Genomic DNA, 23,762 nt, shown 5'->3' with positions numbered 1-23,762 from the left:
ACCAGCTAGCCTATGATTAAGTGTTTATCACGAAACGCATAAGGCTGTGGACACAATAAACTTTTCACTTTGAATTTATCTGCCTGGAGGAGGATTGCCTTTATTGAGTGCCTGCTTCCTAAAAGTTTTTCCGGTTTGTACACTCCCCGTGCTGAGGGCTCAGGGAGGTGCACCGGGGCCTCTTCCACAGTTATTATTGATCACCAGCTAGGGCTGATGCATGTATTACCAATTAATTATAATTGCCAGTAAATTAATTCCTGTTCTTTCTTATAGATTTCTCCCTGTTCTACTCACTTTTTAGCACTCAAATTGGCTCTTACTAAGCAGCGACTCTCCTCCTGCCCCCTATTTGCCCACACTCTGCCCTAACTCACCCATACTCTGCCCCTGTGACATCACCACTGACCTCCCTGTACCACAGGCTGGTTAAACTGGGGGGGGGGGAAAGGAGGCAACCCTAGTTCAGCCTTATCTAAACCACATTAAAATTTAAAAGTATCTGCTCATAAAAACGTCTAAATCAGTGATCCCCAACCAGTAGCTCGTGAGCAACATGTTGCTCCTAGTGGCCTCCAAGCAGGTGCTTCTTTTTGAATTCCTGGCTTAAATACAAGGTTTAGTTGCATAAAAAACAAGTATACTGTCAAACTGAGCCTCCTGTTGGCTGTGAGTACACATAGAAGCTACCAATACCCAATCACAGCCTTATTTGGAAGCCCCAGGAACTTTTTGCATGCTTGTGTTGCTATCCAATATTATTTTATACTTGAGTATGGCCAGGGGTGCTTCGCCAATGGGGCGAGTTGAGGCTGTCGCCTCAGGCCCCACTAGGTACCAGGGGCAGCAAAAATGCTGCTCCTGGTACTTTAAGAGTGAATTTCCGGGGGATGGGGGGCAGCAGCAACTGCTACTGCCTCAGGCGGTGGAGGGGCCAGGATCACCCCTGAGTGTGGCTCATGGGTAAAAAAGGGTTGGGGACCCCTGGTCTAAATGGTCACTCCTATCCTATGGTGAAGCATTTCTATACTGATTGGCTCAAAATGTCTGGGCCTAAAAAAGTCCCATTCTCATGGTATTGATTACATGTCAGATGAACTTGAAAATATTGGCAACAATATTCCAAAGCCATTGCAGGCAACAGATCTCAACTCACTTTAAATTTTCAGCAGGATCAACTAAATAGTAAATGTCTTTCTCTATTCCTAGAATAGAAGTGATCGATGAAGATAAAGTTATCCTGTCCTGTTCAATGGATGGTGCTGTTCGTCTTTGGGGACTGAGTGGAGAATTTATTGGTAAGTTATTTTTTAGAAAACCATAATTATCTTCATATACTTGATTGGCCTTTTTGACATGAGCTCATTCAGCTGGGATCCTAAGCTGCATAAACACTACCCAAACTTCCAGATTTAAATATAAATGTACATTTTACATAGATATACCAGATTCCAAAGTTTGAAAAGAAACGTTTGTGCTGCAGGAACCAGTTCCCCATGTCCCATGTCTCACAGAGTGATCAAATCCTTGCCGTACTTTGTTTCATTGTGAATTCCACACAAGCTTGATAAAGGGCCCAGGGTGGCCCGAAACGTTGCCAAGCTTTGATGTCTACTTTGAGCCAATATAAGCACTTTCTTTGCACTACAGATTCGACTAGTGTGCTACAGTTTCCTTGGACTTCCTTGTTTCATTGAAAGTGATGGATTCTTGAACTTGAAGTCCCTCTGCTTTTTGGACAATCTGTGCACCAACCCACTGTCTCAGATTCCCTCACTCCACAATGGAACAGGTTGATGGAGGGGTTGCAGGATTGGACTGGGGTGTGCAAATCCCACTGGGGCCCTCACACCCCCTCTGGGGCCCCCACTCTGCCAACTCCAGCCCGCCGTCCCCTCCATGCACTATATACTTATTTTTGCAGCGATACAGGGAGGGAAGGCAGCGAGGGAGTGATGGAGGAGGGCAAGTGGTTATCAGGTCCGGGGCCCTCCAGGCCCAGTCCAACTAGAGGGGTTGCATTACACTGTCAGACTAATGTATATTGGGAAATGATGGTTTTTTTCAATCCCAGGAATCTCAGCTGTCAGTCATATATTGCATTCCCCACCTTTATGCCCGAGGCATAATGCGAGGCACCAGGATCATCCCCGCAAAAAATCTTTGTAGGGTCCTGACGAAAAGCAATATCCAACCACCTTTCGTCAACCCACCCCCCACTCTCCCGCCTGCATGCATCCTCCTTCCTGCTCACAGGTATGGTGCAGCTAAAAATGGGGAATTCTTTAGAGCCATAGAGGAAGTAGACCCCATGGTCTGGGCCCCCCTGTTCCCTGGGCTCCCCCGTGGGGTCCGCTTCCTCTATAGTTACACCACTGGCAATAACTTTCACTTCTGTACTTCCTAATTATCACTGCCTTTGATGTATGCCCCCGACCTCCTTGTCTATAATTGTGTAGCCTGTACATTTGGGCTTGGCCATCAGGGACCCCTTGCTGTGCTTACATGAGGTTTTTGGATGAATCAAAGCTTGTCTGATTAATAGTGCGCTGTATGCTCTAATTGTAGATTCTAAAATAATGAGGCAAACAAGATTTTAATTATTTATATAGTGTAAGTAATTTAATTTATTTTGCTCAACTAACCCGATCAAATAGGATTTTGGAATTATTTCTTAAAGTGACAGGTGCCCTGTTTTTAGAGTACAATGATACACTGTTTTTTTTTATGTTTGCAAAACATTGTAAATGTACCAAAGAAAAAAGACTGATTTGTCTTCCACAAGTAGATTTTAAGGGCCTGGCTTCTTTAGTGTCAGGCCAGTAATACAATACGATAAAATTAGGCACCAGAATGTTACAACTAGATAACTCACCATGAAAATAAGTGATCCAGGTGCATCCACATCAGAGTGGATATTCCTACATCGAAAATAGCAGGTGGGCACTCATGAAATCCATAATAAAGCCAAATAAATGAAGAAGAAAAAAATACTTACTATAAAAACACCTCAGAAAGAGCCTTAAAGGGCATGTAAAGTCTAAAATAGAATAAGGCTAGAAATGCTGTATTTTGTATACTAAACATAAACATGAACTTACTGCACCACAAGCCTAATCAAACAAATAATTTATGCTTTCAAATTTGGCTACAGGGGGTCACCATCTTGTAACTTTGTTAAACATCTTTGCAAGACTAAGACTGTGCACATGCTCAGTGTGGTCTGGGCTGCTTAGGGATCATCATAAACAAAGCTGCTTGAGTTCTGCATGGCTGGGAAGTAAGGCGGGGGCTTCCCCTGCTGTTCATAAGTATGATTGTTTCCCTGCTCAGCAGTTAGGGACCATCTGACAATTCCTATCCACAGCAGTAAATGAAGGGAGAATTTCACTGCAATCAGTCAGGTTTCTTATAAAAACGGTACACATTTTTTAATTAAAGTATATTGGAGATAGGTTTCTTTTTCATTAAAGAAAGTAAAAATGGGATTTTATTTTTTTGCCTTTACATGCCCTTTAAGTGTGTCATGCTGCAAACTTCAAACCATAGTCTTTGTTGAATTAGTGGCCACTCACAAGATTTGTTCAAGTTTACTTCCAGAATATACAGTATGTGTTTGTACATGTGTCTCAATGTGAAACTTGTGCTCTTAATATTAAATTCTGTATTATCATAACTGAAGACTATGACGGTTTTTATAAATGTTATCTCAGGAACATTTGGTCAGAGTGACCCGTGGGAGATTTTCACACCAGCTTCTTGGAAACATCCTATGGTTCCCTTTGAGATTCTGATTGATCCTGAAAGCTTGCCCACTCATCCAGTGCTAGAGGAACCATTGGACATGTCGGATATCATTTCCCGGGAAAAAAAGGAAGCTGAAGAGGCACCTGATGTTCAGGTTTGTAAATGATCCAAAAAGCAAAAAGAATGAATACAGATCGTCTCTATTTCATTATACAACTCTAAAAAAAATTTCTTTGGCAGGTTGAAATGGGGTTGTGGCCTTCTTGAAAGTGTCAAGTGACTAAACTAGACTGCGGTAGACTTGGGGGTGGATATTGCTGCTTAAAATGTTGTAAGCATGAATTCTTCCTGAGATGTAGTTGTCACGTTCTTTTCAAGCCTGTAATAGCTGAATGATATTCTACTGGGGTCTCTCCATGGCTGAGCTGCTCTTCTCCACTGCTCTTGTGCCTCCTTCCTTCTATAAATCAATCAAAAAGCTTCCAAGCTCTGTTCATACAACAGAAGTTATTTGTCCTAAAAGCTTCCTATACAGGTTGTGTGCGTTGGTTATAAACTTCCTTATTGTTTTCTTCTAAAGCAAACCTTGAGAGAAGGTTCCTCTCATCGTTATAGTTGCGTGTATATGCAAATTTTTATCCCCCTTAAGACAAAATTGTGGGCCACCATGATTAACCAGGATTTTGAGTGTGTGGTGGGTCACTTGCGCGCCCCTAACAGAGGCCCTGCCCTTCCCCCTTCCCCTCTATAGTTATGCCACTGGTTTTGAGAACTGCCCCTATGATAGTACATTTATGGGACCTGTTATCCAGAATGACCAGGATCTGGGGGTTTTCTAGATGAGGGATATTTACATAATTTGCATCTCCATACCTTAAAGGGGAAGGAAACCTAGTTGGCGCAAAAACCCTCCCCCCTCCCTTGTGTTGCCCACCCTCCCTCCTCCCCCCTGGCCTACCCATCCCGCTGGGCAAATGCCCCTAACTTGTTACTTACCCTTCTGCACAGGTCCAGTCCAGGGAGTTCACAGACGACATCTTCTTCCAAGCGATCTTCTTCCTGCTTTGACCGGCACATGCGCAGTAGGAGCATTTTGCCGGTACGATCTACTGCGCATGCGCCAAATGTACTTCGTGACTTTTGCCGCATGCGCAGTAGATCCCTACCGGCGAAATGCTCCTACTGCGCATGCGCCAAAACGCCGTTCAAAGCAGGAAGAAGATCGCGTGGAAGAAGATGTCGTCTGTGAACTCCCTGGACTGCGCCTGCGCAGAAGGGTAAGTAACAAGTTAGGGGCATTTGCCCAGCGGGATGGGTAGGCCAGGGGGGAGGGTGGGCAACACAAGGGAGGGTTTTTGCGCCAACTAGGTTTCCTTCCCCTTTAAGTCTGCTAAAAATCATTTAGACATTAAATAAACCCAATGGAATTGGGTTTGTCCCACTTATAAGGATTAATTAAATCTTATTTGGGATCAAGTACAAGGTACTGTTTTGTTTTTAGAGAGAAAAAGGGAATGTGTTTTAAAATATTGAATTTTTTGATTAAAATGGAGTCCGTGGGAGACATTCTTTTGGAGATTTCTGGATAATAGGTTTCAGATTAAGGGATCCTGTACTTGTACTGTCATGGTTTAAACTAATTAAGACAGTCTACTCATTTTCTCTATGGAGGGATGTTAAAAAATGGCAGTAAGTAAAATAAAATATAATAAAAAACAAAAACTTCTCCAAAAAAAACAGACATATTCTCTGATTTATTTTTGTACCTCTACTGACAGCTTTGCAAAAATGTTGTTAAAAGGGGGAATGGCTAGCTTCGTGTCATAGTAACTTACGTTATGGTGAATTTATCGTAGCCATGACAGTTTGGAATGACAATTTACTAAATCTGAGACGTTGTGGCACTTGTGCAATGTGTATATATGACTTTTAAAAATGTAGCCACATTACAACAAATCCATAAAACTGCCAGATACCTGCCCTGAATTTGTTTGCGCTTATGACACTTGTGCAATTTAGGGCTGACACTTTAAGAACTGTAGGAATTCCTCCTTGTGTGTTAACCAGTAATGGCCATCCTGGGACATTTGGCCACTTAATTTTGTGGTCCAGATGTGTCCCATTCAAATGTGTTAAATCTAAGTTCAGTATTGTTACTATGACTTAACTGTGACATTTACATTTCGCAGAGAGAAATAAACAACCCAGCCATCACCGAAGAAGACATCAAAGAAGAAATTAACAACCAACATATTTTATACATACAGGGAAAGCGGTAATCAAGTCTTACAGTGTTTCCTTACCTTCTGCATCATTTCTAAACCTGAAATGAATTCATAATCAGTAAAGGGAAATTATTATAAAGGAACTCAAATGTTTCATAGCACTAGGCTGTTGAAAAGCCAGTAGGATATTATGCCACATAAAGGACTTTGCCTTGTCGAGTGGTGCAACTGCAAGAGTCTGGTAAGGACCCATGAAGTTTACCATAATGTTTGGTGAATACACCATGATTTTTTTGTGGGGCCCTAAGTTGGGGCTTCAAGTTGGTATACTGAAATCATGGCAGGATTTGTGGCAATGCCAGAAAGGCCTGGGCCTAGGAAGGCAGAATTTCAGGGATGGCATGCCGCTCATCCGCATCCAAGTGCGAGCACCGGAGACTGGCATGCGGGAGATTCAAAAATGTCTCCAGTGCAGTTCTACACGTGCATGGGCAAACTCGCAGGAAGTGTATGGGTAGGGGACGTAGAGAGGAATGGGAGGAGAAAGAGACAGGGAAGGGGACGGGGAGGAGAAAGAGACAGGGAAAGGGATGGATAGGAGGAGATGAGACGGGGAGGAGAAAGAGATGGGAAAGGGGACAGGTAGGAGAAGGAGACAGGAAGGAGAAAGAGACAGGGAAGGGAACGGGGAGGAGAAAGAGACAGGGGAGGGGACAGGGAGGAGAAGGAGATGAAACGGGGAAAGGGACAGGTAGGAGGAGACTGGAAGGAGAAAGAGACAAGGAAGGGGACGGGGAGGAGAATGAGATGAGGAGGAGAAAGAGAAGGGGACAGCTAGGAGAAGGAGATGGGGAGGAGAAAGAGACAGGGAAGGGGACGGGGAGGAGAAAGAGACAGGGAAGGGGAGGAGAAAGAGATGGGGAAGGGGACAGGTAGGAAAAGGCGACGAGAAGAAGAAAGAGACAAGGAAGGGGATGGGGAGGAGAGAGAGACAGGGAAGGGGACGTGGAGGAGAAGGATATGAGACAGGAAGGAGAAAGAGACGGGGAAGGGGACAGGTAGGAGAAGGGAAGGAGAAAGAAACAGGGAAGGGGAGGAGAAAGATATGGGGAAGGGACAGGGAGGAGAAGGAGATGGGGACAAGGAGGGGAAGGGGAGTAGAAGGAGACAGGGAAGGGGAGGAGAAGCAGACAGGGGTGGGGCGAGCGGAGCCACCCTAGGGGCATCTGGATAGTAAATCCGGTCCTGACTGAAGTGAGCAAAAGCCTATGTTACTGTCTCACCAATTCTACCAATTTTATATTGCCCAGACCTCTATTTTTCAAGTTGATACTTCCCCTGTCTGCCCAGCAATCAAAATGCCTTATAGGCTTCTCCCCACCCAGCAAAATACATATCATGTGGCACTACCCAATATTCAACACAATTAATATTTGATCTACTATTTGCAGGTTACGGCAAGAGAGGCACAAGATTGCACATAAACCTTTGGATCATGGTGGGCCAAACGTCTTTCATACCCTCCGATACTTTGATCTGTCAAGCAACCCTGTAACCGTTGAAAAGCCCAATGTATCGGCAGCTGCCAATGATCCTTTCCAAAGCTTTATATTATCAGACGCAGACACATAGAAATGGCCTGTTTGTGTATGTATTTTTTAGTGTTACGTTTTAAGGAAAATGCAATCGCCAGCTAAGATGCTTTTTTTTAAATTTATCTTCATAAAAGTGAATTTGGGTGTTTTTAATCTATTTGTTAAATAATAAAAATATTCTCAAAAAATATTTTGCCTGTTTCCGATTTGTTTGCCATTTGTCTGGACTGCATAAAAAGCGAGGCAGGAAAATTGTCTGAAATCGAAGTTTGTTTTTGCACTAAGCATATTGTTTTGATTGTCCAGAAATTAATTAAAAAGAATAGAGAAGCCTCGACCTCTTGTCTAAAGGCCGCTACTCCTGATCACTTGCCATTCAGCAGAACCTTTATAAGAACTCTGGAGTGTGGGCTGCAGGGAAAACTTCAACTCTTTCAAATAAGTAGAACTTTCCTACAAGACTGGTTCTATATTAATCAATAGAATCAGTTGGATTCAGGCACTGGATTATTCCATGATGAAATAACACAATGTAATTATTACTACTACTACTTGGTGGCCTTCCCCCGATCAGAAACAACTTTGTTGTTGCTCTAATTGTTCCCATAATTTTTGAAAATGAATCTCTCCCTCCCTGTGTGTAATGCAAACATTATGCAAAAGCTTATAGTTCAGAGATACTTAAAGGGGATCTATAGCAAAAGAATGAATATTTAATATAAGCTTCATCTCACTGAAATAAGACATTTTCAAAATATAATCAATTTAGAAAAAAAAAATCTGAACGGTTTAGGAAATAATTAACTTACTCTTGACTCTCCCCCCTCTGAGCAACATGTCTCTCTTCACGCAGGAGGTGGAGTCGGTTATTTATGAGTTAGGTTGAATACATCCTTTGTGCTCCCTTTGCCTAGAAGATGTATTCGAATCCACTCTTTCCAGATAACCAGATCTGGTGGGAATCCTATTTCTTTGCATATAGTCTATTATTTTGTTAGCTTTCATTTCTGCTGGAGTTGGTTATTTCAGTTAAGGCGGCCAAACACTATTAGATCCGCTCGTTTGGCAAGGTCGCTAACAAATGGATCTTAATCTATGCCCACTAACAGCAGGGCGATATCAGGTGGATCCAAACGGATTGCAATGCTGTGAATGGGCGCCGACGGGTCACAGGACAGAATCAACTAGCCAATGCGGTTCTGGATCGCAGAAAAATCAAACTTGCCCGATTGATATCTGCCCGATTTTTAGCCTATCGATCGGGAGGACCCGTCGGGAGCCCCCACACACAGGCGGATAAACTGCCGATATTGGTCCTTTAATCTGCCCGTGTATGGCCACCTTTAGTTCTAAAAACATCTTCTAAGAAATGGAGACCATCCTAAAAAAAGACTTATTAGACTTACCTGTCAATCAATAAATTCGCCCATCACTACTCCTGGGCTAACTTAGTGGCATTTATTACACATGGGGCCTCTTTTATTCATCTCCCAACTTTTTATTAAAAACTCCGCCTAGTTAGTAGGGTAACTTGTCAGGGGCGATTCTAATCCCTCTGCTGCCTGAGACATTGCTGCTGCTGCTGCTCCCCATTTTGGCTCCGGGACCACAATGCCAGCAGAGGGGGTCCTGGATGCTAGAACAGCATTTTTGCCATCCCAGGTAACTAAAGTGAGTTTCTCAACTCGCCTCATTGGTGCAGTGCCCCCTGTAACTTGGTCCCTGATAACCAGATAACTGCCAAAATATTTTAAAATCATTATGTTAGAAAAATAAAAGCCAGACCAACTTTGAGTCAAGAACTTTATTTATTAAAGTTCAGAGAAGGCTCCATGACAGGCACAACACTATCAGCACATCTTTCACTGTGGCTTTCTCTAAACAAACTCAAGGGGAAATAAAATATATGTAATATCTGGTTGTGTCAACAACAAAAGTTGTTTTTCCCCACCCCTAAAACTCCAGTAATAAAACAATTGGACAAAGAGACAAATATGTGTATGAAGGAATAAAGTCAAGAATAAACTCATAGTTTGGAAGATGTTTCTGAGAGTCTTGTGGCTTGTTGCGGCATGTAAGTACATTTTAAAGGAAAATGAACGGAAATGCTGTTTTTCTGGTGCTTTATTAAACACCAGCGAGAAGCCTGTTGTGTTCTGAAAGATTTCATCTACAAAGAAGCCTCAATATGAAGTTGACAATTCCACAGGAATTTGTTTTTCAAGTAACCGAGGCAATTTTGGAGTCAATACGCATTCCATGTATCATATGGTGAAGGAAAATACATAACACATAAAAAAAAGTAACCATTTTTTTTCTTTAAAACATGTCTTAATAAATAGTCCCTTAAACAGTGTTTGGTCGCCTCTTACTGAAATATTAGAACAAAACAAAAACAAGTAATTCTTAATTTACAACCAGTTTGCATGGAATGACTTCCGGCAGGCTACTTTCGCTGCAAAAGGTTAAATCCAGCCCATTAATCAAAGTCCATGTCAATGGTGCTCTTTTCATTAGGATGACATGCTCCGTTCTGCTGCGGTTGGGTCGGGTTATTCTTGTGCTTTTCACTGTTGGTGCCGTCTTCATGGTTTTCATTGACGCCATTTACAGATTTTTCTTCTTTTGGAGATTCAACCTTGGGTTTTGGTTGTGATACTATTCCATGACAGCTGCTGTCCAAAGACTAAAGAAAACAAACATTGGACACATTAAGGGATAGAGGCCAACACAACAGAAAAAAAGGTGGCCCATGGGAGCTTCCTAAGGCACACAGCTCTAAAAGCTCAATCTTACCCATGAGGCTCAGGTTATTTGATCATTGCTCTCTCAGACCCCCTGACAGTTGGCTTTTTAAAGGAGAAGTAAACCCTTGCTACTAAAATTCCCTACCCTACATAGACCCCACTCCCTGCTCTCCCCCCCCCCCAGCCTAGGTGCTATCTTTGCTAAATGCCTCAAACTCTTTACTTAGCCCTCGGTGCAGATTCAGGGCATCAGAGTTCACAGCCGCCATCTTCTTCTCTTCGGTAATCTTCATGAAGTAAGTGCCGTAGCGGCGCATGTGCAGTTGGAGCGATCTTGTGTTTCGAGACAACTGCGCATGCGCAGAAAGTCACGCAAATTGCCAAAGCGCCGGAAGACCTAGAAGATTACCGAAGCGGCTAAAGATGGCGCCTGTGAACTGGACAGAATCTGCACTGAGGGGTTAGCAAAGAGTTAGGGGCATTTAGCAAAGGTACCACCTAGGCTGGGGGGGGGGAGCAGGGAGGGGGTCTATGTAGGGTATTTTAATAGCAAGGGTTTAAACTGCAGACAGACCCAGCAACAAAAAAAAAAGCCTGATTAAAAACTGTATTGACTGGCCTCACTCCTCATCTGGATTAGCCATGTCCCATTACCCCCAAACCCTTCCCACAATTGGCCCAACCCCCCCTCCTTAACAGACCATGCCCCCTTTGTCCTGTCCGACCTTTATGTCCCCTTGACTGGACTACAGACAGGCCAGACTTAGATCAGTTATGGAGGAAATATAGAAATGCACCACAGGATAAGATGCTCACAAATACCCCAATGAGAAAGAGCTGCAAATTTGTCATGGGTGCGGGGGGGGGTCAGGAAAAACTCAACCCACACGCAACTATAACCTGCTAAACCTTAACCTGCAAAATGTTGCCATTGTAGGACCTGTGCCCATCCTGTACCTGCATCTTCTCGCTCTGAATGCTACTTCTGTGCAGGGAATCTTCAGGAGCAGAGAAGTGTACTTTCCCCACTCTGACCCACATTCAACCCAAACTAGCAAGGATTGCCCAAATTTCATCCTGAACCTGCCCAACTGGCAGTAAACCCACTGGTTCTAGGTGATCCTTCAAAGTGCAAACAATATAGGGACTATTTTATTTTTTATGGAGGAAAAGGCTGTGTACCATAGTCCTTAATGTTGCTGTGTAATCCCATAGTGACCACAAACGAATGGTTGCAACAAAACCCATTTCTTCCAAAATTGTCAGTGTCCTACAAGGTGCTCATTCTGTATTGATATACATTGCCAGAGTACACACTTACTGTGCATTTTGCTTTGATTTCATGCACTTTCACCACCGGGTCCTGATCCAGTCTCTGCTTTGCCTGTGCATTCATCACATTATTCATCCACTCCATGGTCTCTCTTACACATTTTTCCACCTTTTCCATGTCAGTGCTGCTGATGTGTTGATAGGCTTCACTCTGTAAATCAAACAGACAGGATAGCAAGATGAGTAGCAGGCTCCATATAACATGAACGCAACCCACCGATCATTCAGTATCCTTTGGTAGCAAATCCCAAGCTTGCAGCAAAGCAATAATACATAAACAAAGGATGCTGCAGCCTATATATCATTCATATAAAATACACACTATAGAATTCAATCAATTCAAAAGTATCTATCACACTCCATTCAAAGACTGGATGAAGGACAGAAAATCATGGATACAGTAAAAATTCAAAATAATGTTTTTATTCCAGAATTCAATCATCCAGGTTAAAGAACAAGAGCAACTGACCCAGGGCATTTTGATTAGAGAATAAAGGCATTTTCGGATTCCAATACAATATATTGTGTAATTTGTGTAGTGAGCAACTTCCTCCATTCCATCCCAACCAACCAGGTTCCACATTACAGAAACCCATGAAGACAGACTTGTGACCAAATAGGGACTATATCTATATATCTATATATATCTATATATATATCTATATATATATCTATATATATATCTATATATATATCTATATATATATATATATCTATATATATATCTATATATATATCTATATATATATCTATATATATATCTATATATATATCTATATATATATATATATATACATACAGTACCTTATTCCTGTATTCTTCTACAATTTTGGCATAGTGTTGAAGTCTCTGTCCGAGCTCTTCAAACTTTCTTGGACGCTCTTCTGCCTCTCTAGACCGGTTCTGTATTGGAGTGCCACGTTTCTGCAAGGTAAACATAAAAAAAACATTGAATAGAAGTACATGAAATCTTTAAAGCCTTGATAAGGTTTCACATATCCAGCGCTGTACCATTGCCAGTAGAGTTGCTTTTTTTTCAGGTAGGCAAAGGAATGATGGAGAGGCTTATGGCACACGAAGTGGCTGAAACTGTTGCCTACAATTCACTTGAATGTGAAAAGCTAGCTTTCCATTTTTCACGTGAGCTTTGTGGTCTAAAAGTTAAAGGGATACTGTCATGGAAAAACATGTTTTTTCCAAACTGCATCAGTTTATAGTGCTGCTCCAGCAGAATTCTGCACTGAAATCCATTTCTCAAAAGAGCAAACAGATTTTTTTTTATATTCAATTTTGAAATCTGACATGGGGCTAGACATATTGTCAATTTCCCAGCTGCCCCCAGTCATGTGACTTGTGCTCTGATAAACTTCAGTCACTCTTTACTGCTATACTGCAAGTTGGAGTGATATCACCTCCCTCCCTTTTCCCCCCAGCAGCCTAACAACAGAACAATGGGAAGGTAACCAGATAACAGCTCCCTAACACAAGATAACAGCTGCCTGGTAGATCTAAGAACAACACTCAATAGTAAAAACCCATGTCCCACTGAGACACATTCAGTTACATTGAGAAGGAAAAACAGCAGCCTGCCAGAAAGCATTTCTCTCATAAAGTGCAGGCACAAGTCACATGACCAGGGGCAGCTGGGAAATTGACAAAATGTCTACCCCCCATGTCAGATTTCAAAATTGAATATAAAAAAATCTGTTTGCTCTTTTGAGAAATGGATTTCAGTGCAGAATTCTGCTGGAGCAGCACTATTAACTGATGTGTTTTGGAAATAACATGTTTTCCGATGACAGGATCCCTTTAAACGATAGAGTGAGAGAAACAGTCCAACTGTTTACGTTGCATTTTGGGATATTAGATAAACTAGGCGTTGATCAATTGCAACAGCCCATACTGCTTTTCAATTTGCAGCTTCAGTGACAGATTTAACTTCACTTTCTTCCGGTTTTGATAATTTTCTGACACCTAAGCTTTACATCTCAGCAGCCTAGAGTACATTGAGCATGTGCAGTGCCACCGACGTTGAAGATGTCCTAAGAAGGCAGGGGAGCTGGGCATCTTTAAAGGCCTGGATCATTGCAGTTATTGGGCTGTTACAGCATGTCCAGTATATAAGCTTTAATTTATCTCTGAGCTCACAAGGCTGGTTGCTTACCTTCAGCTCTTCCAGCTTCTCAATATACACCTGCTTGCGTTGGTCTTCCCCATCCTCATACAGCCAGTTCTCCGTTTCTGTTAGAAGCTCTAGAAATCTGCTTTGGTCCTGCAAGACGAATGTGTGATCTATGAAATACTTTATCTCTCTGCTCAGAGAAGATGGGCCATTTGGCTAATAATTAAACAGGTGCAACAGATACTTATAGGCAACACACCTTTGCAGATATTTGAAAACATTTTATTCACAGTTGCAGTATGCATTTAAAGGGGAACGCCACAAAAACACAACTTAAGCTTTTATTTTTTTTTTAATTTCAAGCAACTTTGCAATATACATCATTTAAAAAATATGCAGACTTTTCATGATTTTTAATGGTTTCCGACAGCTCCCCAAGCCTAGCCCCCTGCTCTCCTGCTGATCTGTCTGACTACTTTGCTGAGCTGTCTGACTACTGTTACTTTGTATGAACAGCCATCTGTCCTTAGACTGTATCCTCCAAACCCCACAATTCCCTGCACATGTGTTTTCAATAAGGAATGGAACATCACAGTGCAATGCATTGTGGGTTATGTAGTTCCTGCATGCTGTCTGTAAGCTGTGGAGAAGTTGTTACAATTTGTAACATCAGTGTTTAGTCCCTCCTTCCCTGCCAGGATTTCAAATGATGCAGAAAGAGAAGAACTGTTAAACAGCTGGATTTCAGCATAGAAAATGGCATTTATTTATACTTTTTGAAGTAACGGGTAACTGTGATGGGTATATTAGGGATTTCTGTGTTATGTGGGCATCTCACTCAGCAGTACATCCAACTGTTCATATTCCTTTCCCTAACGCAGCAAGAGTATTTAAAATAAGCTAGCAAGGTCAGGCAGCCACATGCTCGTTATAAATATATCCAGAAACAAATGTACAAAACAGCTCCCACTCCTGCTGTACATGGGAGTACAAATTCATGTGGGTGTAGAAAGCTGATACATAACAGACAAGCCTTTTTTGTATTGTGTAAGACTGATACTGCAATTACAGAATTTGAGATGTAACACAAACATCGAGCCCTGTAGAAAACACAGATGCGTTGTAAAATGCCACCCACACAAAGCAGGCCGCAGTACAATGAGCCGTACCTTATCACTGACAAATTTTTCGTAAGGCCCAGCGAGTTTGTCTCTGAACTCGTAGACGTACTCCTCCACAGCATTCTTGGCGTCGTTCCTCTCTTTCTCGAGTTTATCTTGAAGGATCATTTTGCCCTAAGAACAATGAATGTTGACATAGTGACTTCTTCACGGACAAATGAATAGGTTGACTTAAAAGATGGCATTTAGAGCATGGGTTGTCCTACAAATGTCAACATTTCGAGATGGATACTAGAAGAAATTACATTAACTTAAGAGATGCAAATCAGTGCTAAGTCAAAGGTTATTATCATTATTGGTCTGTTTGAGAGACACAGGTACATACTGCTTGCACTTCATAGGTGTGACCCAAGCTAATGGCACCAGGCTTCCTAAATACTAGGATACTACATTACACTTCACGCCTAGCATTCTTAAAGGGCATGTAAAGGCAAAAAAATAAAATCTCATTTTTACTTTCTTTAATGAAAAAGAAACCTATCTCATATATAATTTAATTAAAAAATGTGTACTGTTTTTATAAGAAACCCGACTGTATGCAGTGAAATTCTCCCTTCATTTACTGCTGTGGATAGGAATTGTCAGATGGTCCCTAACTGCTGAGCAGGGAAACAATCATACTTATGAACAGCAGGGGGAGCCCCCGCCTTACTTCCCAGCCATGCAGAACTCTCAAGCAGCTTTGTTTGTTTCCCTGTAGAGCAGTCGGCAACTGTGTAGAGATTTGTATTGGATTTTATTTTTGCCTTTACATTCCCTTTACTGTTTTCAACTCCATCTGCAGGGACAAAGATCATGGAGCCAGATTTAAACAAATAAACTGGGATTCTATTTGGAGGATTATTTTGCGACAGCCACTGGTTCTGCAGAGTTGGAGAAAGTTTGTATTAAACAATACAAAAACTATAAAATCCACATTAGATTACATGACAACACAGGACCCAGTGCAGTCTGCATATTCTGATTATTAATCAGTCTTGCTGTATCGGCTTCTTTGACTTGTGTTGTTTTGATAATTTATGACGATCCCTAAGCAGCCCAGACCACACTGAGCATGTGCACAGTCTTGGTCTTGCAAAGATGTTTAACAAAGTTACAAGATGGTGACCACCTGTAAGGCTCCATAGGGGGCCATTTCCCTGCAATGTGTGTAACTTCCAATGCCGATACAACAATGTGTCAAAGGCTTCAGTTTGCTCCCAGAATGTAATTTGGAGAGGAAGGGCAGACAACAGAGCGATGCATTGCACAAATACGCTTTCTGACTTTTAATAATATAAAGAGCTGTTTGACCCTCTAAGGGCAGAGACATACGGTCAGATTTGGGGAGCCTTCTTTGGGGCGAATAATCTTCCCAAACGGCCTTCCCGCCGGCTACAATTTAAATCGTCGGCTGGATGGCGAGGAAACAAAGCGCTCAGAGTCCCATCCAGCCGCGGATTTACATTGTAGCCGGCGGAAAGGTAGTTCGGGAAGATTAGTCGCCCTGAAGAAGAGGAGATTTGTCGACTAATCTCCCCGAATCTGACCGGGTGTCTCTGCACGAAGAAATATGACGCAATTATATCAATGATGGTATGAGGTATGCACCATATGCAAGAAGAGTCTCAAACGTTTCCCCAGGAGCAGTAACAACCAATGAGCTTGCTTTTAAACAGTTGACCAAAATGCTACAGCAGGAAAACATCTTTCCATAGCGGATTTGGCAAATTACTTTCTTTGCAGTCTCTCTTCCAGATTTACAACATTATAGTTTTCAGCTCACCTCGTTCTCAATGTACATATTGAGAAGGTCCTTGCTCAGCTGCCATATAAGATTTGTTTCAATGGGCAGCTCTATGTTCTTCACCTTTATCTTGGGCTTCTTCGCTTCTGGAGGCTGATCCGTTTTCTTTTCATTGCCCTGTATTCAAAAGTAGAAAGAAACAGAGTCATTCCCTGGAAACGATGTTTCGAAATCGGTACAAAGAACTAGAATTCACTAGGTGTGGAACGTTAGAGTGTCACTGCTAATGGATGTTTTATAATGCCATCCTAATTGGGCTTTCAGATTGTTCTATTAAGAGCCACCAGCTAAAGACCTTGCTCAATAGAAACATTTATCTGAATGGGGTGAAAACAAAGACTCCCAGGCAAGTCATAATACATGAAATTTCAACAATACACATCATTTAAATGATTTGTGACAAGAACCATTCACAGCCCTCCATGTAGATTAGCAGCTCTATAATGTGCTAGACAAGAATGAAGCCTATTATCCTCATTTGCTCTGTCTGATATTAAAGGGGAACTCTCACAAAAAGGAAAATATGTAATATCAGCTTCATCATTGAAACTTTCTAAATACATTAAATTAAAAATTCTGCATTGTTTCTGAAATAATCAAGTTTGTATTCAAATTTATAGCAGGTAGTTGCCATCTGCACTTTTAGCAATGCAAACACGACCTAGGGTTGCTCTGTTAAAAAATCTGATTTTAGTGCAGAATTCTGCTGGAGCAGCACTATTGACTGATGCCTATTGAAAAAAACAAGTTTTCCCCGCACAAGTATCCCTTTAATGTTCATAGTTGTTTTAAGTATGACATTATTACATATCTTGCACCCTTGTCTGCTTTATTAGGATGTCCCTTTCCATTTCCCCTGAGGCAGGAGCATCCAATAAGGGACAGTAGAAGAATGGTCCTAAATAGTTAAAGGGCCAGTACACCCTCATTTTTATTGTTTTCCTATGAGCCTTCTAGACAAAAAAAAAAAAAAGGATGTATACTTCCCCATTTACATTAAATATCTAAATACACTTCAAAACTGCAGGCTGGTTAGTCTTCCAAAGACCTGTACCTGCCCCTATGTATACAGAGCAAATATGTACTTATGATAGGTGGTATTTTGGACACCCCCAAGTGTGCACCAATGGGACTATAATGAAGTTGAGTCTTACAATTACAACCTGCCTATGACAGACATTATGTACAAGAAGGTGTTGTTGTGGCTGCAGCATTCTGCACCTTTGCTGAATTCAGTACAGGATGCAAAGTGTAGGCTCCACAAATCCCAAATGGATGGATCCTACTGAACCCTTAGGGCTCTGGCATTGTGGGCTCTGGGATTTGAGGCAAAAGTTTATGCTGCCATAGGTATTTACCTGTACAATTCTGCTTATAAATGAGGGTATAGTGGCCATTTAACAGCAGCAACAACAACTACAAAGGAATTCAAGCAGACAAATGAAATGAAGGCTTAATAAAATATATTATCACTCACTTTGTCAGTTTCAGTCATTTTATGATCCCCACTGGATGTCTCGGGTGAAGGGGGACAGTGCTGCCCATCAGTTTGTACCTGGGGCTGTGTTCCAGCATCACTGCTGTCTTGCTGGACACCTTTCTGTAAGGAAAACCCAGGCACAAAAAGATGCAGGAAGAATGTACACCGGGCAGATAAGTGGATATTAAGACAAGAAAAAAAGATGGTAAACACAAACGTCTATAGAAATGTTATCCTCATGATTTTCTCGAACAAATCCATTGTGTTCTTTTAAAGGAATTCAATATAAAAATAAAAACAGGGTAAATAGTAGGGATGCACCGAATAAATGATTCGGTTCGTGATTCGGCTGAATCCTTGTGCCAGGCCGAACCGAAACCAAATCCTTATTTGCATATGCAAATTAGGGGTGGGGAGGGAAATAATGTGACTTTTTGTCACAAAACAAGGAAGTAAAATATATTTCCCCTTCCCACCCTAATTTGCATATTCAAATTAGGATTCAGTTCCGTATTCGGCCGAATCTTTCTCAAAGGATTCGGGGGTTCGGCCGAATCCAAAATAGTGGATTCGGTATATCCCTGGTAAATAGGTAAGTAGATAGGCTGTGCAAAATAAAAAATGTTTCTAATATAGTTGGTTAGCCAAAAAATGTAATGTATAAAGGCTGGAGTGACTGGATGTCTAACATAATAGCCAGAACACTACTTCCTGCTTTGCAGCTCTCTTGGTTTCCACAGATTGGTTACCAGGCAGTAACCAGTCAGTGACTTGAGGGGGGGCACATGGGCTTTTGAATGTGACCTGCATACTAAGGATCAATTGCAAACTCACTGAACAATTATGTCCCATGTGGCCCAACTTGGACTAGAGAGCTAGTTAGAGAGCTGAAAAGCAGGAAGTTGTGTTCTGTCTATTATGTTAGACATCCAGTTTTTTTTTTTATTTTGCACAGCCTATCTATTTACCCAGTTTTTATTTTTACACTGAACTGTTCTTTAAAGACAAAGAAAATGCCTCCAAAACAAGACAGCTCTAACACCAAGTGCTACTATTGTGAAATACTTACATCGGTTTCCAGGGTCTCAGTAGCGCTCTGGTTATCTCCAACCATTTCCCCAGTCTGCTCCTCAGACTCATCCACTTCCATTCGCTCTACCATGGAAGCAGTGGAGACACTGAAAATGCCATGCGTGTTCACGCGTACCTTCACTTTCACCTTCGACTTCTCGCCATCTTTAGCTGCACAAATATTCTGCACAACAAATTGACCTAAAAGATAATAAATCAAGTCACTTAAACACTGCAAGGGATTTACAGTAGATGGCCGAGTATTAAGACTTGATAATTTAGCAACTTTTAAATAAACTTGTGGAACTAGTCATTACCTATTTTTGATTCTGGATAGGGGACAGCAGAAGGATCAGAGTAAAAAGCTTCAATCTGGAAAGCATTCTTTCGGTAGAAGGTGAGAACTTTAGAAAAAGGAGCAGCGTGGTTTTTGCTGAAAACTTCATGGACTCTGAACAGTGAAACAAAATCATTGTTATAAAAAGATCAATTGATGCCTTTTCTGTAGTTTCAAACTTTGTAACATACACTAATGTTGTTCACTGAGAGTGGGTTGATTTAATTATTAACTCTAATCTGCCTGTTATCTAGGTGCACGTAAAAATCACCCAATTTTTGGGTCCTAAACCACCATTGTTAAAGGGGATCTATCGCGAAAATGAAAATGTAATATAAGCTTCATCTTGCCGAAATAAGAAATTTTCTAAATATAATTATTTAAAATTTAGGAAATACTAAAGTTACTCTTCACTGTGCCCCTCTGAGCAACCTGTCTCTCTCTATTTTGTTTTCATGCAGTAGGTGGAGCCAGTTTTTGATTGACAGCAGTGATGTAACTGGAGGGGGTGGGCCCTGGCGTGGGACGTGCTGCCGGGCCCCCTGCTCTCCCAGTAGTTACGCCACTGATTGACAGTTAGGTCTAATACATCCTTTGTGTGGGGGGGGGGGGGGGGGTTACACGCTTAACCTAGGAGATCACTCTTTGAAAATGACCAGCTCTAATGGAAATTCGGTTTCTCTAGGTGAAGGGTGTTTGCCAGAGTCTGTTATTTTGTTTCCTTTTGTTTGTGCTGGAGTCCGTTATTTGAGTTATTCTGCTAAGAGATAGAGCCCCCTTTAATGACGCATTCCACCTACCTGTCAATCAAAATCGGACCCAGACCTCAGCATGAAGAGTGACAGGTTGTGGAGAGTGAGATACTGAAGAGTAACTTGATTATTTCTTAAACGGTACAGCATTTTTAAGTGTATTTAAGAAGTGTCTTATTTCAGTGAGATGACGTTTATATTAAATTTTCATTTTCAAGGAAAGATCCCCTTTAACAGAAAGCAAGGTTGTTGAGATGCAAAAAGATTGATGTCTATAAGGATCACTGGCAGTGTCTGTTCCATGGTGGTCCAAACATTTTTCTATTGGTCAGGATTAACTTGGACAAAACACTGGAATTGGTCAACCTGCATCTTTCAGAAAACTATGGATCCAATCTAAGCCACATAATTAACACATGAATGACCCAAACCATTTCTGCCGGTTTTGGGGTGGCCGATTCAGCCCTAGAGTTCAAACACCACAAGTGGTTATGTCGTTCATAAAACCTATTTTAATACACCAATCCTAATTAAGAATCCCAGGATCGGTTTACTGTTCACATAAGTAATGAATTTATAACAGTGTACGGGAGTAATATTCTGAGGCCCTGTGAGATTGTAACAAGCCATTACGAGGTAGAGGATAAAGGAGAAACTGCTCCATAACTTATTGCTCCCAACTTACACTTACCCCTCAGTCTCATCTGCTTCAGTGCTCCATTTCAGAGAGATGGGGTAAGGAACAACATCTGTGACGGAGAACTCCCTCACTTTGAACGCTGGAGAAAGGATCGCACACTGCAAAAAGAAACAGATATAAGAAACTCCAACATACTTACTGTTACAGAAATGCCTCTGCACCATCATTAAATTGCATATGGTGTAAAAAGATTGATGGCTAAATATTCTTTGGTCTGTCCTTTGCAGACTGCTCCAGAGCAAGACAAATTAAAATGGGTTTAGTGTGCACAGTGGTATTGCGGTGGGAGAAAGTGGAATGGCAGAAAAACGTCTAATATGACATGGCCCTGTATCTACCTAACTATCTACTTAACGTGAGCTATAGAAATTGCACAGTGGGTGACTCTCAGCTGTGACAGCAGGTTACAATATCCCTTTGCTTTCCTTACATTTTGTTGTACAAACAAAGTTGCAATTTAGTAGTCGGGGAACTAAACCCTACCCATCCTATCCTCCACCACCCCCCATCCAAGCTCCCTCCCCGCAAGAGCTATTTTTGTTCATAAGTCTCACTGCATGATGACCTGCTATAAATCTGCAGACTTGCACCATCTGCTGTCTGTCTTCTGACCTTTTCAATTAGTTGCCGACACAGACGGATAAATAGATTTTTGTACTTACCGTTAAATCCTTTTCTCTTGTCCTACATTGGGGGACACAGGCACCATGGGGATGAAGATCCTGTTGCTTGGAGAAAGGACACTAAAAGGTTAAAGTGGCTCCTCCTCCTCCTGCTCTGGGCTTCATCCCCGCCTACCTCCTCAATCCTCAGTTTTCTGACCGAAGAAGAGATGACGAGCCCTACCAATTGCCCATGTGAAGAGAAGGAGCTCCTCCCCAATGCAAGCTAAGCACGGTATGAACCACCTGCTGTTTGAAATTGTTGGTATTTGAACAACAAAAATTATATAAGATATTACCTGATCAATATTAACATGAACTAATACAGGGAGGGAAGGCCTGTGTCCCCCAATGTAGGACAAGAGAAAAGGATTTAACGGTAAGTACAAAAATCTATTTTTCTCTTGCCTAGATTGGGGGACACAGGCACCATGGGGACGTCCCAAAGCTACCCATGAGGGCGGGACTTTTTACCCCTAGTGTTCAGGGAATAACCACCAGCTCGCTTCGGCTGAGGCGAATGTATGCACCTTGTAGAATTTGGAAAAGGTGTGTGTGGATGACCACACTGCAGCCCTACAGACCAGTTCTGCTGAAGCCTGGAGATGAACCACCCAAGAAGTGCTGAGTGAAGAAGTAGAATGAGCTGAACCCGGAAGGGTGTGGCCCTACCTCGTACCTCATAGGCCTTCAAGATTGTTGACCTAATCCATCTTGCATTGGTGGCCTTAGATGCCTTAAGGCTTTTCCGTGGTCCTTCTGGTAAGACAAAGAGGTTGTCTAGCTTCCTTCTACTCTTGGTAGCCCTGGTGTATGTTCTGAGAGAACGAACCACATCTACGTATGTAACTGTTCCAAATTTGTCTTTTGTTCAGGACAAAATGAAGGAACCACCAGGTCCTGGTTAAGATGGAACTCCTTAGGAAGAAATCCAAGGTAGGTCTCAGCACCGCCTTGTCCTTGTAAAAAATCAAAAATGGTGGACGACAAGAGAGAGCTGCTAGTTCTGAAACTAGTCTAGCCAAAGTGATGGCTAATAGAAAACTACCTGAAGAGTCAGCAGAGGTAATGGAATTGAGCCAATGGCTCGAACGGTTGCTCCTGCAATACAGAAGGTACCATATTGAGATCCCAGGGAGGGATTGTATGACGGTATGGAGGTATCATCCTCAATGCTCCCTGTAGGAAGGTCTTGAGGTTGGGCAGCATTGCAAGCTGCTGCTGCTGAAAAAGGATAGATAAGGCTGATACCTGAACATTCAGTGAACTGAGTGCCAGCCCTTATTTCTAAACCCTCCTGAAGGAATAACAATAGGCTACTTTCGTCCCAGGACTGTGGGTCTTTGGCTTTAGATTTACACCAGGATATGAATGTCCTCCATACCCTGTGGTAGATGCGTGCGAAGACGGGCTTTCTGGCCCTTAGTAAGGTCGGTATGGCCTGTTTTGGAACTCCTGATCTGGCTAGGATTATGGCTTCAAGTGTCATGCCGTTAAATCCAGCCATGGTGAACTCAGGTGGAGGATCAGTCCCTGAGATAACAGATCCATTCTGTCTGGAAGGTGGAATGGTGCGTCCACTGATGAACTTATGAGCTCTTCGAACCAAGTGTGGTGTGGCCAGTAGGGTGCCACTACAACTGTTTCTACCCTTCTTGATTACCCTTGGCAGAAGTGCCAGTGGTGGGAAGACATATGCTAGGTGAAACTGCCACGGAACCACCAGTGTGTCCATGCTAGGGCCAGAGGGTCATTGCTTCTTGTGAAGAACCTCGTAAGCTTGTTGTTGTACCTGGATGCCATTAAGTCTACTTCCGGAGTGCCCCACCTTGCCAAAATCAGTTGAAAAAACCTCTGGGTGTAGGCTCCACTCTCCCTGATCTAAGGTCTCTCGGCTGAGAAAATCTGCTATCCAGTTGTCCACTCCAGGGATATGAACTGCGGAGATAGCTGGTACCGTGTTTTACACCCACAGAAGAATTTGCTGTGCCTCTGCGAGGGCAGCTTGACTCCTTGTGCCTCCTT

At 42.2% G+C, this 23,762-nt stretch overlaps 2 protein-coding genes across 2 annotated transcripts in view; one reads left to right on the top strand and one right to left on the bottom strand.

Moving 5' to 3' along the window:
- The window catches only part of LOC108708695 (WD repeat-containing protein 64), a 77,847-nt gene extending 70,241 nt beyond the window's left edge, over positions 1 to 7,606 (top strand). Inside the window, exons 27-30 of the mRNA XM_018247693.2 lie at positions 1,210 to 1,298; positions 3,714 to 3,901; positions 5,937 to 6,022; positions 7,424 to 7,606. Coding sequence (XP_018103182.1) covers positions 1,210 to 1,298; positions 3,714 to 3,901; positions 5,937 to 6,022; positions 7,424 to 7,604 — 544 coding nt within the window. The 3' untranslated portion in view covers positions 7,605 to 7,606. The remainder of the gene's footprint in view (positions 1 to 1,209; positions 1,299 to 3,713; positions 3,902 to 5,936; positions 6,023 to 7,423) is intronic.
- A 1,750-nt stretch (positions 7,607 to 9,356) lies between these two features.
- hsph1.L (heat shock protein family H (Hsp110) member 1 L homeolog) overlaps positions 9,357 to 23,762 on the bottom strand; it is a gene marked incomplete at its 5' end in the record, with an annotated part of 45,337 nt that continues 30,931 nt past the window's right edge. The window contains 10 exon segments of the mRNA NM_001092168.1: positions 9,357 to 10,253; positions 11,636 to 11,797; positions 12,451 to 12,570; positions 13,811 to 13,918; positions 14,938 to 15,063; positions 16,715 to 16,852; positions 18,213 to 18,335; positions 19,285 to 19,487; positions 19,604 to 19,737; positions 21,067 to 21,173. Coding sequence (NP_001085637.1) covers positions 10,047 to 10,253; positions 11,636 to 11,797; positions 12,451 to 12,570; positions 13,811 to 13,918; positions 14,938 to 15,063; positions 16,715 to 16,852; positions 18,213 to 18,335; positions 19,285 to 19,487; positions 19,604 to 19,737; positions 21,067 to 21,173 — 1,428 coding nt within the window. The 3' untranslated portion in view covers positions 9,357 to 10,046.

This window comes from Xenopus laevis, chromosome 2L (assembly GCF_017654675.1).
Source record: "Xenopus laevis strain J_2021 chromosome 2L, Xenopus_laevis_v10.1, whole genome shotgun sequence".
NCBI lineage: Eukaryota > Metazoa > Chordata > Amphibia > Anura > Pipidae > Xenopus > Xenopus laevis.
Note: the sequence above shows the minus strand (reverse complement) of the source record. Positions and strands in the feature narration are given on the sequence as shown.